A 17,549-nucleotide genomic window follows, 5' to 3' on the forward strand; every position below is an offset into this window, starting at 1 on the left:
CTTTCTATGAAGAAATATTTTCTCATGTCCAAACGAAATCCTAAATGAGATCACCACACAGAAAAAGTGCATCCAACAAAGAATCTTAAATAACTCAGTCTAGGAATGAGCCTATTTTACCACCCAAAAACCACAAAACCTCAGGTGTTAAAGTCTAAGAAGTCACCTTTTTTCAGAGATGGATAAAATCTTCCAGAGATTAACACGGCTCATCCCAAACATCTACAAAGCAATTTTCCAAATAGTTCTGGACTTTCCTATTTCCCTCTATTGCCTGCAAAGGAAATTGAGATTGTGTCACTCATTTAAGAGGGGGACATTTGGGACACCTTGGTTGGGTGCTGCAAACCCTGCTGCTTGGGCTGAGGCTGGCTGGGATGTTTTGTTCATCCCTTTCTGCTGGGTGTGAGAAGGCCCAAAGGACTTGCTCAGGGATAATCTCCCCTCAGCTGTGTTCGAGGAGAGGACAGTCCCAGTCCAGTTGCATCTCCCTAACCATCACCACTTTAGGACATAGCTAAAGGACCAAGCGGCATGGTACAAATACAGCAGATTATCCCTGAAGGGCTTTAGTCTTCTCCTCAAATTTTAGGAAAGATTGTTCTTGGGTGAAATTTCTTTCCTATAGAAATGAAAAAATCTCATCTACAGCAACAGGAATAGGCTTGTCAGGAAACACACTCTGATATGGGGAAATCAACTTTACAAATATACAAATATGGAGAATTTCTCAACCCATTTATATGAATTATTCGCATTAGATACCCATCCAAATAAGTAATCTCAAGCATTTTTAAATCTTCCATTTTCTTCCCTGTTGACTTGTTTTTAATTTTGTTTTGTTTGGTTTTGATTTTTGTCTTTTTCCCATTTTCCTCTGTAAAAGTCAATAACAGAAATTTTATAATTTAGGACAAGGTATTTCCAAGCCCTTAAAGATCTACTGAATGACTGGGGACATGAACAGCTGTTACATCTAAACAACAGATTCACTGCATTTCTAAGGCATGGAGGGATGGGGGCTTATGTCAGGAGGTCTCTTTTCTCTAAAGGGTTGTTCTCTTGCTCCTCATCCAGATAGGAGGTGATGGTGCAACATGAGATTCATATGGGATTTGCTTTACTGCTGCATCAAAAGGACAAACCCATTGTCTGAGTCACTCTTGAAATGTTTCTGCCACATTTGTAATTAGAAAGTCCATTGCTTAAAGCAAAGGTTAGAATATTGTGATATTTCAGGTAAACTAGTGACAGCCTGTACTTTGGCTCTCATATCTGTCTTCTGAGGTTTGAAAAAAATAATTTCTCATCTGAACTAGGATTTTTTTCTGTAATTTTCCATGACTCTGCTGCTAATATAATACTGTGACATCTCAAATTTACTGAAAGGTGATCACCAGTCATTATTTTAACAACTGCCATCTGAAAGAGGTTAGATGGCTTCTATCTGAAATGCTAATAACTGCCTGGAGTCTTGTCTGCTACTGCCTTGATTCCTCCTTCCATTTGAACAACACCAGGGAAGGAGTAATGGGAAATCTTTACAGAAAAATCTGCACTGAAAGTAAAATCTCTGCCATCCATCTTGAGCTCTTACATCAGGCATGGGGCTACTGCTGGATACAGGCAGCTATTGGTTCTTAAAGATTTTGTATGTCTTTACTACCTCTCTACCAGCAGTGTGGTTACTGGCAGGAGTGGCAACAATACTGCAATGTGTGGTAGGGAACTCAGTGAGATTAATGTTCTCTAAAGAGTTGGTCACAAACAGCTGTTCCTACAAGTATCTTATGGGCTTCATGGTCTGGCCTTACAAATGACAGGAAATACTTCTCACATCCACTGTGATTCCAGCCTTCTAAGAAACACATACCCTTTATAGCACAAGAGTCATAATTACACTATAATTGTATTGTAGGTGGTATTTTATCATAAGATTTCCACTGATCTATATAATGAAGTACTTCATGGACTGGACAAAAATAATTGCAGTGTAAAATGATGTAATTGGTACACCTGCATTTAAAAATACACAGTCGGGACCTCAGTTGAGTTAAATCATTATCTCCCTGATGATATCAGTCTGGTTCCTATGCATTAAAAAGCAGATCATGAGAACAATAATACCTCAATTATGTAGTTAACCTTCTGGTTATATTAATTAGTGATGATTAGGCATGGGAAACCATAATTATGTCACATACATAACACCCCTTTGAAATTGCATATGAATCTTAACACAAAAGGCAGATGTGAACATCTAACCAGGGCTAGAATAAATCTGAAACTTAATTATATGACCCTCTATCCTCTGTCTGAAACACAGCCAGTCATGACAGCTCTGCTGATGTTAAATTTGTTGAAGAAACTGCAAGTTTTATTTGTCCCAGAAGAGAAATGAAAGGTAGAACAGTCTCATATTCTGATTTCACATGCAGGTTATTAAATTCTGACAAAAAAAAAAAAAAGACAAATAAAACATTTAGGCCCAATTTAGTTAATAAACAAGGAAGCTCTGAAGCTAAAGAAGCACCTTTGCATTAACTCACAACATTTATCTATTTATCTGGGGTATGAACAGCTAAAAATCAGCCTCTATTGCTCCTGTTTGCAGGAGATCCTGGCAGCCAGAGAATTATTTTCAGGGGAACTTTCTGAAGAGTTTCTCCTGAATGACTGTGAAAATGCTGTAGTAGACACTACTGAGAAAACTTCTTCCAAAGCAGCTGTCTGAGGAAATTATGGTTGGAAAGAGGGAGTCAGAGCAAGGAAGATTTCCCACCAGTGTCCTCATGTCTAACTTAAGACTGAAATTTTTCACCTTCAAGGATAAAGAAAAGGCAGTCTGAGCTAACACTCTTCCCCCAGTACAGCAGAGATGTGCTTTATCCCAGCAGACCATTCCCTCACAGCAGGACTACAGCAAATAATTATGGTGGAGGTCATTCAGTCTAAATTTAGAAAAATATTAAACATTCCACTTTTCTATAGGCTTCTGTCACCTACTGAAACCTACAGGAGCTCTGCGCTGCAAGAGGAATTGTGGATCCAAACATCCAGGGTTATTCCTGTTATTCAGATGGCAGCATCCTGCCACCCTTGCAGGAAAAAGGACAAGCACAGAAAATCACAAAATTTCCATTAAAATTAATCCTTGGAAAAGTGAATGCGAGAAGAAACTGCATATTTTTGACCAAACAAATGTACTTTAAATGGATGGCTTGCAAATGTCAGGTTGAAGTGCTCCAAACCTGGAACTGCCAGAATAAATACTGCCTGTGTAGTCTGCATTGTACTTGCAGGGTCTTTGTCACTGTTATTGCCTGGTTTCATTTTTTTCAATCTAAGTAACTTGACATTGAAAGTTTGGCTTGCAAATCTGGCATTTGCAGTTCAGGGAAACCCCACCTTGCACACTTTTCCTTCTATATTCACTCAATTATTATTTGATGTGCTGTTTGCTTTCTGCTGTGCCAGCAGCAAGGGACACTGGTACAATATGGGCCAGGGTTATTTATTGACCCACAGAATCAACAGTCTTGGGGTCTTCACTCTTTCTACTCTGGGCTGTCAGATCAGTCCATGACAGCCAGGTCAAGCAGACAACCCTGCCCTGTAAGGGCCCAGGTGAGTGAGGCCCTGGGTGTATTCTGGACAGAGCAAGGTCTCATTGGGTGGCAGTGTCCCTTAAGGGACTAAAGGCACATGGTACTTTGCAGAATGTAACCCAGTTAGACTTTGGTAAGACATTCTGCCTGTCTTTTTCCTCCACTAAACTGTAAAAGTGTTGCCTAATAAATATAAGCAGCAGTTCCCAAGCATTGCAAGTTGTTCTCTAATGATATTTTCAATTCAGTCTGAGACTCCTGAATGAAATTTCTGAAGAAGTTACATAAACACTTACTTTTTCAACCTGAATTGCATTCAATATAATATTATAGAAACAATCCTTGCAAACATCTCACTTCAAGAGAGGTTTTTTTTTTTCCTTTGGTTTTGCTCTTGGCAGTGGCTGTGACAAGAATGACAGAGCAAAACACAACAGAAAGTTATAAATGTTACTTTTTCTAAGACAGCAAACAAAGTCGTGGTCTACCAAGGTGGGAAACTGAGGCACTCTGCTTTCAGAAACTCTGACCTGTCTCACCCTGGGGCTGCAGAGAAGGTTTAAATTTAGGAGCTCCTTGGGAGTGACAAATCTGGAACCTGTCAAGCAAAGAGAATATGCTACCCATCTCTCCAACCCTCTAAAAAGTGACATCAACAGAGGAATGCACAATTTATTGAAGGTGCTTTTCATCACTTCAGGGCTTTTTCACCTTTACTTCACCTTGCTGCACAAGCAAGGCAGTGCCTTTTGTCTCCTCCTTTGACATGCACCTCCTGACATACAAGGAAAAAGTTGCCAAAATCTCATAATAAGGATGGCCCCCTCTTCACTTCATCCCTTTCTCCATTCTTTGTTTCCAGGATCCACCTGTCACAACCTGGCATGTTCTCTGCTGGCTTCCTTCCCTTTCCCCATCTCAGCACTTTCTTTCCATCAGCTCCTCTGACACCACAGAGCCATGCACAGCATTTGAAGAACAGGCACAGGGTAGTCCATGCCAGGGGCCATTGCTACAATTTCCCAATGCAGATGACTGAATTAGAGGCTTTGGAACACCCTTGTTTGTCACTATTAATGAAGCTGAACCAAACATGCAATACCTTGAGGTCTTTTGCCTCACTCCTCTCTTTCCATTTTGGAATCTTTACCAATCCCTGCATTCCACTCCTTCCTATCTCAAGTAGCTGCTCCAGAGTTTCTGAGAGCAGGACTGATGAGGCCACAGCTCAGCCCTTTTGATTAGTGACACTGATGCATTATTAGGAGCTAGATTAAATAGGAGGTTAGGACTGAGGATGAATATACCCACAAGAGTTTTCTTAGGGGAAGAGAAAATATGGTCTTTTGGGAGGTTGCGGATTTAAGGAAAGTATAAGACCATTCTTCAAACCTTGACTCTGGCTTGTGACTTTGCATATTTAGTGGACTCTTGCCACAACACAGTACTTGGTCTTGAGGACTAGAAGCATGAGTGGCACTTAAGAAATTAGCTGTAAAAATGCAGAGCCCTGGCCACAGGTAAGATTCTCTGCCATCAGAAATCTAGCATGAAAATGTTAAGTTCTGGGCTGCCACCACTGAGATTTTGTCAGTCATCACTGGGGTTTATAGTCATGGTATGGCAAAATTCTGACAAACTTTAATGTGAGGGAACAAAACAACACAGCCTCCATAACTGAGCTGGGCAGTTTTCCCTCTGCCTTTCCAATGCAACTTCCCAGCAAACTCATCAACCACATGGATGCATTGCAAGTGCTTGGAACCAAACAGTAACAGAAGGATTGAAAGCAACTCTTCTGCCTAAAGAGCTGGGTTTTACATTTGTTGTTCTTCCACACCTTCCCCTGTCTGGGTACAATGCAAAGGAAATCTGTACATCTGATCTGGGATTTCTCAAACCAAGGGATTACACACCACTGATCCTGTCAGGCCCCTGCGCTCACAGCCTGGCAAACACCACAACTGTAATCTCCTCTCTGAGATAAAGTCCATCAATCTTATTCTTACACCAACCTGTCCCACTCTGCCCTTCAGGCAGAGCTCGAAGAAAAGCCCTTCTTGGGGAGGACATTAAAATTTGACCTTCCTTGGTACCCTCCCGTTTAACTTACTCTTTAGACTGGCCTCCCATCAAAGCTGGGTCAACATATATCCATTTTGTCTGCTGAGCTGACTAGTTTTCAATAACAATTTCTCCTTAATTTTGTAACAGAGATCAATAAAACTGCCCCTCTCTCATGTTGGCTGAGATTCCAGGAATGTAATTTGCTTTTTATTCTTGCTACTGCTTTGCTTTGTTTCCATTTTTCTTTCTTTTTTCTTTTTTCTTTTAATTTCTTTCACTTTTTCTCTCTCTCTTTTTTTTTTTTTTTTCTTTTTGGGAAAGGCACAGATCAATTCAGAAAGATGAAAATTACTTAGACTTTTACTCAAAGTAAAATCTGCACTTTATAACCCAGGATGTAATTTACAATTCTGTCATTAAACTCTGTTAATCCTATTATTATGAAGATAAATAATTACCCATAGCGAAGAAAGGGATTCCCAACAGAGTAGAATTATATTTTCCATCAGTAATGAAAAATATCCCTGCCGCAGTGACACTGGAAATACAGATAGTGAGTACTCCCAGGAGTCCCAGGAAAGGTTTGCTACGCAGGCAGTCCTTCATGGAGCTCGAGAGGGTAGCAGTCAGGAGAATCAGCATCAGGCTCACCAAAATCTTGCCCCTGGCCAAAAGACTGGTCTGGTGGAAGTCCTTCCATAGGCTAAAGGACGCTAGTGAGTAGAGCTGCAGATCCTGGTGATCCAGCTGCATCTTGTGCATCAGTTTACAGAATTCGCTCTCCCACTTCTCCCCAATGAGGTCCTGGGTGACAGAGCCATACGTTTGGAGGTAGTAAGTGATTTGGATGGCTCTGGCTGATTTGACTCTCTGGTCCTTGCTGTTTGGCACTTCCATGACCCCTCCGAGCTGGTGGCCAATGAAACTGCTCCTTCCATCCTGGGAGAGAAAGCAGAAAAATGAGTGTGTGGTTATCGTGCTTATGATGTGCTGCAGTGATAGACTCTGTCTCCTCTCACAGACATGCCAAGAGCTCTTCTCAGACACCACTACACTCAACAGGAGCCTTGCCATTCACCTCGATGGGCTTTGGCATCTGTCCCTGCTCCCTGCCACAACTCTGTCTTGCTCATTATAGACTCATTTGCATTTCTGTGCTGCACTTCAGGGACTGCTCAGGTACTCATTGCAGTCTCAGGGATTCCCAGATATCTGGGGCCAAAATGTTGCATGCAAGCTCCTCACCCCATGGGAGGGGATGACCTTCCACATTTAACTGATTGACAATGACAAATCTCTAATTACTACAAAACGTTTGAGATGAAGATTAATTTCTGAAAGATTTGTGATTTCTTGACACTTTGGAAATCATTTTTAGATGTTGGAAATGTACAGAAAATGAAGCCTGACTCCTCAGGATACAGACAGATCCATAAAGTTTAATAGCTACTCCGTCTCCAGAAAAATATAATTAAAATCAGACTTTTTGAAGTGTTAATTTGAGATTTCACATATTTATATCAGCGGCACAGAGAAAAGAATCTACCTTACACTTAAATTTAACCAGGACTTTCTTTTTTATATATTTCAAGAGTATAAATCTTACTCTGGTTCTCACTTATTTTGGTAAATGCTAGGACATGTAAAACTCCATGACAATCAGTAAAGGACATATCAAGTCCACTCAGCCTCTGTCTGTTAACAAGACCAGGCTTTGCCTTTTGTTTCTGTAAAATAAACTGGCCCCGTTTAAATATTTATTTTGATTTGTTTTATATTGTTAGAAGGATTTAATAAGAAAGGTCCTGTAAGAAAGGTCTTTGCTCTGTAGTCACTGGTTGTAGGATAATGATATGTGCCCCTTCCAAGACAGGGGAAGCCTGTGCAGGTTTAGAATATCAAATCCAGTTGCAAACTGAGGAATAAGACTCAGTGATAAAATTGTCCCAGTGCAAATCTCTTTGATCAAAATGTCTAAATCCAAGGATTGTCTTTTGAGCACCAAATACTATTTTGCTTTCTCCCCAACATAAATTGGATTATAAGTTTTCAGATTTATTCCTCTTGTATTTAATAAAAACATAAAATTATCAAGGCAGTTGATGTCCAAACTACCTTACAGCAGTGAGTTCATACGAGATAACATTCTTTCCCTAGGCACACTACTGAACGAGCTGACAGCTTGAATTTGGGAGAGGCTCTGCCCTCCACACACACACATGGAAGCAGTCATCTGCAAAAGGCCAGAACCATCTGGGGGAATCACTTTAACATGTATTGCATTCAGCTTTACCCATTTCTAGAATCACCTGTGCTGCATGCAGGTCATTATCTGAAATTGCCAGACCTGCTCATAGCAATGATTCCTATCTAAGGTAAAAACAGTGAATTGAGGCTTTATAAAACTTAGATGTCTTCCACCATGTTGTTTCATAAAGCAAATAAATATCAGAAATCAGGAGATAGTATTGAAAATGTTTTATGTACTCACCTTGCCTTCAATCAGATATGTAAAGGAGGCAATCCTCCCACTGAGAAATTTCTGCCTATGCCTACTTTCATGGCAGGAGCTCACACTGTTCCCAGCATTTGCCTGCCACAGCCCAGGGAACATGACAAAGTGCTTTTCTGAAGTTCATTTTCCCCCTATTCCCAGTTGTTGTTTCCCACCAAAATAGCAGCTTCTGGCAAGGGTATCCTGGCACGAGCTGACACAAAAGGTGAACTGCAGTCTACTGTCAGCTTCCCAAATCACCTGGAGTCTCATTGCAAATGTCACATAAGCAGAGACAGCTATAGCAGAGGGGCAGCTACTGCTGTTCAGACTCCAAAAAATCCTCGTTCCCAGCATTCATGCTCAAAAATCCTGTTTGGATTTTTTATTTCTACTCTTTCTAAGGAGAGGTCACACCTAACACTCAAACACTCCCAAAAAGTGCATTTCCAAGCCGGTAATTAAGGCTTGAGCAATGCAGTCCTGGCTCAGACTGGATGCAACTTTGCAGCTAAAAATCCCCACTTGGCATCGCTTTGAAATTTTGGAGAGAAAATTCACATTTCCTCAGTGTCTGGGCAGTGCTGACATTCAGAGGCTTGCAGGCGCTGCAGGATTCTGTAGCAGCACAGCTCCCAGCCCAGGCAGAGGACTGTAATTCAGGTTTCATTGATTCACTATGCAGCAGGCACGGCAAGGTTACAGGAAACTTTGTGATGACCATCTGCCTTCCCCTGCGAAGGGTGCGGCGAGCGACGGCAACATTTCAAAGGAGGCAGCAGAGCAGGCACAAATAAATCATGTTCTGCCATATCTCCCATGAAACAGCAGATAAGGGCTATTTTTTACACTGATGTACAATAGGGCACCCAGCTCATATGTCAACAAAATAGAGAGTAGGCTTTCAGATGGAATCGAGGAAATCACAGGCACCGGATTGCTGTGAGGACATTTTGTCTGTTCCCTTCTTTTTGGAGTCAAACTGTTTCCTACAAAAGCAAGGGTTTTGCCTTTGCTGCAGTTATAGCATGCAAACATGAACATGGCACCAAAGCACTTGGGAGGATGGGGTTTCTATCCTATACAGATCTTGGAGAATAATATAATCATAGAACAGCTTGGATTGGAGGGGACCTTAAAGATCATCCCATTCCAAGCCTCCTGCCATGTGCAGGGACACCTTCCACTAGTCCAGATTGCTACAGACCCTGTCCAACCTGTCCTTGAATATGTCCAAAGTTTGGGCAGCCACAGCTTCTCTGTAGTGGTTACAATCTTAATGAGGAAAACAGAAGAAATGTGGGGGCAAACAGTGTTTTGTTTATCCCATTTTATGGATGACAACTAACGTGTAGGTAAATGGATACCGAGTGCTGCCAACACGACTTTCAGCACCTCCCAGAGTCCAAGACAGGGACCTACTTATTCTTGGAGTCTCATGGCAACTTCAGGGGAGTTATTCACTGCTCCAAGTGCTCTGTTGTCCTCCAGGATCAACTTAGTGAAAGAACAAGACATGAAGGGCTAAACTACTGAACTAAGCCTAAGGTCTGGGAAGCAAAATGTGGCTACAATAAATTGTATTAGTGATGCCTGAAGAGCCAAGCAGGTTTTTTAATAAGATTCCACATGGCTCTTCATGAAAAAAGTGCTTTCTGCTGAAAATTAGTGTGTCTTACCTGGTATATGTCTACACACTGCTATTTTTAATTTCATGACATAGTTTGATGTTTCAGACTACATACCCCTTGCATTTTTTACCTACATCTGCTATTACTTTCTGATACTATATACAGAAAAAGAACCCCTGCCCCAAATAAGTAATAATAATAATAGGTATTTGTTGTACATGATTTTATACCTATGTATCTCCAGAATACAGAAGATGTTAATTGCCTTTAGCAAGGTCACTTGCATGGTTGGAATCTTGTTTCAGATTCCCAGGCTGTATCTATGTATCTTTTTCTTTTCTTTTCTTTTCTGATTTTTTAAAATGTCTGATGAAATTTTAACAGCGTCTATTCTTCCAGATTCTATTGGCAGGTAATTCTCTCCAGATCTAAGCATCTTTAAAGATGCAATAAAATATAGATCACCTGCTGGGGCATGTGATATTTCATCCAAAACAGGGGGCAAGCAAAATTCTTTGCTTCAATGGACATAATTAAATTGTGTTTTGTGGTCTCCCTTCTCTTTTTCTAGTTGCCCCAAAGCCATTTGGTATATTTAGACTCTGAAAGGGAGGAGAATGAGAACTAAGATGATAAGCATGAATAGCTTCACCTTCCTTTTCCCCCAGCATGATGGACTTTGCCACCTGTGTTTATGCGGGCCTGACCTTGCTTGTGGTCGAAAATCCAAACTCCTTGTTGGTTCAGCACTAAGATTCACCAGTTGTGAATGGATGGGTACAGAATAAACCACTGCCATGTTTCAGGCTGAAAACTTATCTGTAAAGGATGCTTGGACCCTTAATTTCCTAAGATATGTAAGTGGCAGGGGAAGTTAGACTTGTTCCAGAGCTGAGGGCCTCTCAGGTTAAAGGAAACTAGCTGCTCCTACTGAGCTAAATATCTTTTGTTAGTGATAATAGTAGTAGGCACAGATCCCCTCAGCATGCAGCCCAGAGGGACACTAGAAATACCCCCTCACTACTAAAATTACCTGTAGCATTTTTTTTGTTGTTTCCTTAATATTTTCAATGCGGCTGCTGCAGGCCCAGCTCCCACCTGGGGCTTCCGTGGACACTGCAGCACCAGCCCTGGGCAGGGCCTCACCATCTGCTGGGGTATTTCTTTGTCCAAAATCACTCAAAGTTAGAAATAAAGTAGGACTGTAGTCCGTGCAGCAAGTGGTAGGGAGGGCCAGCTGTGGGGATTGGCACTGAGGGATGGGGTTTAGTGATGGGCCTTGCAGTGCTAAGTCAATGGTTGGACTCTTGGAGGTCTTTTTTTTTCCAACATAAATTATTCTGTCATTTGTCTCTGCTCCGAATGGCATCAGCCTCCACTGGCTTTCCTCTCACAGGAAAAAGGGAGGGTTTGAGGTATTTTTGAGGTCATGGCTTCTGTACTCCTTCTTAGCACCCCACTCAGCAGAGGTTGTGTTGGCGAGGGTTTTAAAACTCTTTTCAGATCCCTGGAAATGAGGAAAAGAGCTCTTGTTCCCTACTGCTTGATCACTCTCATTCAAGTATACCTATAGGACCTTAGCCAGCAAATTTATCTCTTTATTTTTCTTTAACTGCTACCTCTCATCAGCTGGAGTGATAGTTTATTATCAAGCTACATTATAGAAATGTTAGGATAAAGCATGCCATCCTGCTTGCATGCTATTTTATCTCAAAAGCTTAAACTGTTCAACAGAGGGCAACCAGGAAAGTCTGCTGAAATACTTTGTGTGATAAACATCCTAATGAAATCAATGCAGTTGTTTCTCCGTCTGATAAGGACATTCCTACTCTACTGTAGGTCACAGAAAGTATTATGCTAAAAACCACAGAAGTTAGGATGAAGGAAGTTGCTTTTCAGCCAACTGCAAGTTTTCAAGGTAAAAAATAATAAAAAAATTAAATCCCTTTTCATTTAAGTTTTATCATATTGGGCTGTTCATGTCCCCTTCAGCCTCACTGTAAAATTTTGGAGGAAGGTTTTTTCTCCTCAATCAAATTGATTTTTCTGTGTTTGTCCCAGTACAGTTATGCATGGAGATCTTGTACCAGTCGATCCCTGTTAGACAGCCACCCATTATCAAAAATTCTCACAACATTCCTTTCCAGAGCAAAGCATGTAATGCTGATTCCTGTCAGCATTTCCCTACACATTTTTATGTAGCAGCTTTCCTGTCCTTGCAGCTGTGTAGTTCCTCCTGCACTGTTTGCTGTGCAGCTGTTCTGTATGGATGAAGGATGGAGGGAGCATCCAGAGCAGGTGAACACTAAGGGCAGCACATTTGAGGTAGAGCTGCACCTCGGCTGGCTGGGAACAGGGACAGAGAGATGACCAAGGGGTCTGTTCACATAGCAAAAATGAATTGTATGAAAGTGGCCATGAGAATTTATCCAGGAAATAATTATCTAACTCTTTGCTGCAATAAAGAATTCAGTTATTTCTGGCTACCCAGCAGTGATGAGGCTAAGCTCACCAGCTGGCCAAGCAAACTTATTTTATAGTCACAGTGAAGAGCAGGGCACATCCAAAGGATGATCTGATCTGTCCTGAGGTACAGGTCAAAAGCAGATTTGCTCTCTGCAGTTGCCTATCTCTCTTCACTTAAAGCAGAAGCATGAGATTACTTAAAGACTTAACCCCAGATTTTATCATGCTAAAAACTGCCTGACCTGCTTTGTTATTGCCGGCCCCTTCACAATATGTCCTGCTGGTTAACAAACCTACCGCCCTTTAGCCCCTTCTCAGGGAAATCATGGACTTCTAGGGTGATTTTAGTGAAAGGGAAAAGTATACAGAGCACCCGAAAGGGAACCAGAACCATTGGGCACCTTTTTCTGATGACCCTGGGCCTGTGCCCCTACCCTTTAACAGCTTTGGGTTTCTAGTTTTTGATAAAAGAAACAAGAACAGATGAAAACTGTTTCAAGAGACTTATAAATTCTCTTATAAATAAGAGAAATGTCCCTAGAAGTAAATCAAATTATGGAAGAATTCATAAGGGTGCAATAGCAAAGTGTGACTGCTGTTGGAGAGCTCTTCTCTTTGGAGGAGCTTCTGGCAGTGCATAGGCTGTTTCTGAGTGGTGCTCCTCACTTTGTTCCTTCAGTGTCATCCTGCCAGGTTTTCTGAGAATCACAGTGTGGTTGGGGTTGGAAGGGACATTTGAAGGTCACCTGGTCCAACCCCCTGCAATGAGCAGGAAGATCTTCAGCTAGGTCAGGTTGCTCAGCCACATCCAACCTGGACTTGAATATTTCCAGGGATGGGGCATCCACTATCTCTTTGGAGAAGCTGTCCCTGTGTACCACCACCCTCAATGGGCATCTCTGTCAAGGTAAGGGAAAGAAAGAAGGGAAGGATAAAAGGGTCTAACTTCACATTCTGCTTCACCTGCACATCCCTCTGGGAAGAAAATACAGGATAAACCCTCTCCCTCCTACACCAGCTTCACTCCGCTTCCCTCCTAAATATTTCATCTTTGCATCCTTTGCAAGTCTCCTTCAATCTTTGTCCTATCTTCAAGCTCTTTGTTGCTCAACTGATCCCTTGACTTATAAGATCAGATTCCCATTCAGTCCATCTCAGATCCCATCCTAGTTCCTTTTGGAAAAGAGGAATACATTAACTGCCCAGCAATTTGTCCCCAGCTGTCCTGAACAGCACCAGTGCACCCAAGGTCACAGATGTGTCCTTGAAGCTGATGAGCAATACCCACGTAGGCTGTGATCACTCATCTCCTTAGGTGGGGAGGGTGCTGGAAGATGGGGTGTGTGTGGGGGGGGGGGGGGAGGGTGGGTCACAGAGAGCACAAAAAGAACTACAAGCACTGGGGGATAATTTTTGGGTACAGCTGGTCTCTCTGCATTTTTCTTCTCTGCCCTCCATCAGGAGCAGGACACAGGCACAGCAGTGAAACAGCTTTGACAAGGACTTTTCATGCAGGTGAGCTGGTGTCTGCACCCCAGCCCCACGAGATAGGTGCAGGGGCGAAGGGCACAGCTTCCTTTGGAATGCCCAGCAGACTGGGGATGATGGGATGGCTCGCTCAAGAGGAAGGTGGGTGGCCCAGCACAGTTTGTTGTAGGTGACACAAATTCACGTTCCACAGGAGATCTGTGTCAGCAGGACCTCTGAAGTCATAGGCTATCCTGGGTGTGTAAATCTACTTAGGTCAGGTATTAAAGTATGACTGTCCTCTTGTTTTCAGCAGGCGCAGAGCCCCTGCTCCCTCCTCACCATTCATATTCCTTGGAGTTTGTGCTCTGCCCTGCCCAGGATCACGAGCCCTTGAGGCAGCACCTTGGGACCAGCCTCTGCTTTTCACAGGCTGCCCCTGTCAGTGGAGGAATCATGGAGTAAAAGGTATGGCTGTGTCTGGACCCTAAATCCTCCAGGATGAAAGATGATGGTAAAAGTAACCAGAGCAGATCAGAAATTTTGCAAGGAGATGCTAGGTAGGGGGAAATCCAAGCTCCTGCATTTCATGGTAGAGCTGTGACTCTCCACCTATGCAAACTGGGAAAACATTTAAGCCTCTGCCAGCTGCTAAGCCATGAAAACTGCCCAGGTACAATTAAAAAAAGAAAAAGGTGCTGGTCTCTGTGGTCTCGCCCATAGCTACACTTCATCCCAAAAGATTTTGTTTGTGTCAAGGAGAAACACAGGAATGAATCACTGACAGCAATGCCTCGAGGGAATTGCATGAAACACCAATATTTGGATATATACAGTTAAACACTCTCACTGACATATGCAGGAATGTGTTTGATGCATTTACCATCTCTCATGTTTGGCAGTCCCTGTGAATCTATATCATGAGTACTTTGAATCAATTAACACTCTCTATTAATTCTGATTTCCTCCACAGCTTAAGCACAATATTAAAAGTGTTCAAAAGGAAGGAAGAAAATTGCAATGAGCATTAAAAAAATAAGTATTTTTTCAGTGCAGATCAGTGGTCCATCTAGCCAAATTTTCAGTTTCTGTCCATTTCTAAACTATGATGCACCAAGACAGTGTCTTCCATGAGACAGATGGAAGATGCCTTTGAGAGTCTCAGAGTATTGTTGATTTTTCAGCTGTTCAACAAAAAAAGAAATTAAATTAGCTATTCGGTAGGAGGAGGAAGAGTGGAACTGTTAAATTTTTTAAATAGATAAATCCTTCTCTTAAGTGCAGTGATCTGAATCATATAACAACAAAAAATAAGCAAATTTATAAATTAAAACTATCTTTGTACCCCAGTGAAATTCAAGTTTTGTTATTTCAAGAGGGTCATGTATTTCTCCAAATGGAGAAAACAGGACAAAATTCAACCAAAATTCTATCTCTTGAGAATATTTAATCTTAAGATTTCTTGAGGTCCATGGAGATACAAGTTAAACAAGATCTGAATTACTAAATTAAAAAATCAGCAGATTACACCAAAAATATGGAAAGGTTTCTTTCTTGTCTTCTTTCCCTATCAGCAAAAGCAAAAGACATAAAACTGCTTGAAAAACTCCATCCCATGCTCCATAAACCCAAGGTAAAGAGGTTTTGCGTGGATGAGAATGGGATCTAGTGTCTGTCCCTAAGAGGAGATTCTATAAGTAAGACACAAGTTTTCACTGACATTTGTGGGCCCTCTTGCTTTGTGAGCATCCCACTTGTGCCTCTTCTAATTGCTTTCCCTACACCATTTTAAGTCCAATACACAGAAGAAAAAGGAAGGAAACCTGCCAGAAATTGGAAGGGATAGGATTTGCCTGGTTTTATTACTTCATTTAAAGGAAATGTTTAAAAACAAACAGCAGAGAATAAAAAGTGAGCAGTAAAGCAGATCCACAGGAATCATTTAAGCTCTTACAGTCTGAAGTTTCAATAATGACACAGAAAAGGGTACTTTTTTCTTTTTAAATTATGTTTTATGTTGGCAAACATCTCTTTAATTTTATCTGTCTCTACTCATCCTGTTTTCTCCAGGGACCAACAGCCAAAGTACTGAAATACTGCAAAAGTGTTCTATCAAAGGCAGGAAGAAAAGAAGTAACTGAGAATCAGACAGAGTCAAGTGTGATGTGGCAAGGTTCTGAGGTTAGAATGGTTTTGAGGTTAACTTACGGGTAACTGAATTAGCTAAGCCCAGCCTTTGAATACAAGCTGCTGCTGTGCTCTTTTCCAAATCCTAGCAGGGACTTCTACTCTCACAATGCTCAGTAAGATATAACAAGGCACTGCACAAAGCAGATACAGTTGAGGACACTTAACACTTCTAGTTGAAAATTCCTCTTTTCTAAGAGATAATTAATCAGTTTTCCCTCTTTTTTTATTATTCTCAAATTTGGCATTGTGAAGCAATTTCTCTACCGTGAAGCATCCCTCCCTTTTCTCCAGCACACACTGGTTTTTAATGAGTTTGGCCATTTGTTAGCTGGAGAGAGCCAAAAAAATGTCTAGTTTCAGATGTTTTCCTTTTTTATTCTTTTCTCTTTTTAATTCATGGTGTTGGAAGAGGATCTGGGAAGGGGAAGTGGGAATGAGGCATTTAAGTAGGCCTGTGTTTATGCATTAAAATCTAACTAAAGATGGGGTTCTGCTGACTCCCACCCAGGATACTTTTGAATTCAGAACATTCATAGAGATTTTTGACACCCACGTTTGAACATTAGTAGGTAGCTTTTATACTTGTAAATTCTGTCTCAAGGTCACCTTGTAATGCGTTTCCCATCATGGTGAAATCTTGTGTTCTTAGTAGCCCATAGAGATGAAGGCGCTGTCATGTGCAGTCTTCTAAAAGGGCTTCTTTAATTCTTATCCCTGTTAAAAATGTAAAGCCCAAGGCATCACGTAGAACTGTTGAAAACACATGTAGGTGTGGTGTCTGGGGACATGGTTTGGTGGTGGACTTGGAAGTGTTGGGTTAATTGTTGGACTTGATGTCCTTTCCAACCAAAATGATTCTGTGATTCTCCACTTCGGGTTTCCCATTGCCTCTCGTCACTGCAGAGCCCTTACACCGGAAGCTCACTGACACTGTGAGGGTTGGATTTCTGTATTTTCTCAGTTACACTCTGTGGGAAAGAGTGTCTTGCACTGTCTCAGCACAGGGCACATTGCAATGATATACAGGTGTTACACAACAGCATTAGACAACCAGGAAATTTTACATCATCCCAAACCCTTCACATAGAGGTTGCAAGGGGTGCCACTGAACAAGGTTTGCACGCCTGGAAAATTATCTCAATGCAGTCTCTGTGCTGTGGAGGACTGAGAGGACACAAAGTCCAGCAGATGCTGAGGTCTCAGTTCAGCCCATAATCACTGGTTAGCAATGAGGTTCTGGCAGAGTCCAGGACCCTGCTGTGCAAGGTGTTGTGAAAACACATAGCTGGAGAAGCTGCCTATGCTCCACAAACCTTCCCATTCTGGTGCTGCACTTTCTTTAGTCACTGTATTTCTCATTGTGAACTGGTAAAACTGCCAAAGGAGAGGTCCCTGTCCTCTCTGTCCAGATGCTCATGTGGCAAAATGGATTGGAGAAATAATCCAGGTTAATGCAAACTGAACAGGAGGAGGAAAAGAAAAGATAAAGAAAAAAAGAAAGGAAAAACAAAGATTTAATCCCCTCATCCCCTCCTTGCTGCCATCTGGCAGACAGTTTCTTTAATTCACTCTGCTCAGACCCCCCAGTCTGGTGGTAGTATCAGCTGTGCCACACCTGAACAGCTC

At 41.8% G+C, this 17,549-nt stretch overlaps 1 protein-coding gene across 3 annotated transcripts in view; it reads right to left on the reverse strand.

Moving 5' to 3' along the window:
* PTCHD4 (patched domain containing 4) overlaps window positions 1-17,549 on the reverse strand; it is an 80,834-nt gene that overhangs the window by 48,883 nt on the left and 14,402 nt on the right. For all 3 annotated transcript variants that reach the window (XM_062488431.1, XM_062488430.1, XM_062488429.1), the window contains one exon: window positions 6,134-6,614. In XM_062488431.1, coding sequence (XP_062344415.1) covers window positions 6,134-6,614 — 481 coding nt within the window. The remainder of the gene's footprint in view (window positions 1-6,133; window positions 6,615-17,549) is intronic.

The sequence above is a fragment of the Cinclus cinclus genome, chromosome 3, assembly GCF_963662255.1.
Source record: "Cinclus cinclus chromosome 3, bCinCin1.1, whole genome shotgun sequence".
Taxonomy (NCBI): domain Eukaryota; kingdom Metazoa; phylum Chordata; class Aves; order Passeriformes; family Cinclidae; genus Cinclus; species Cinclus cinclus.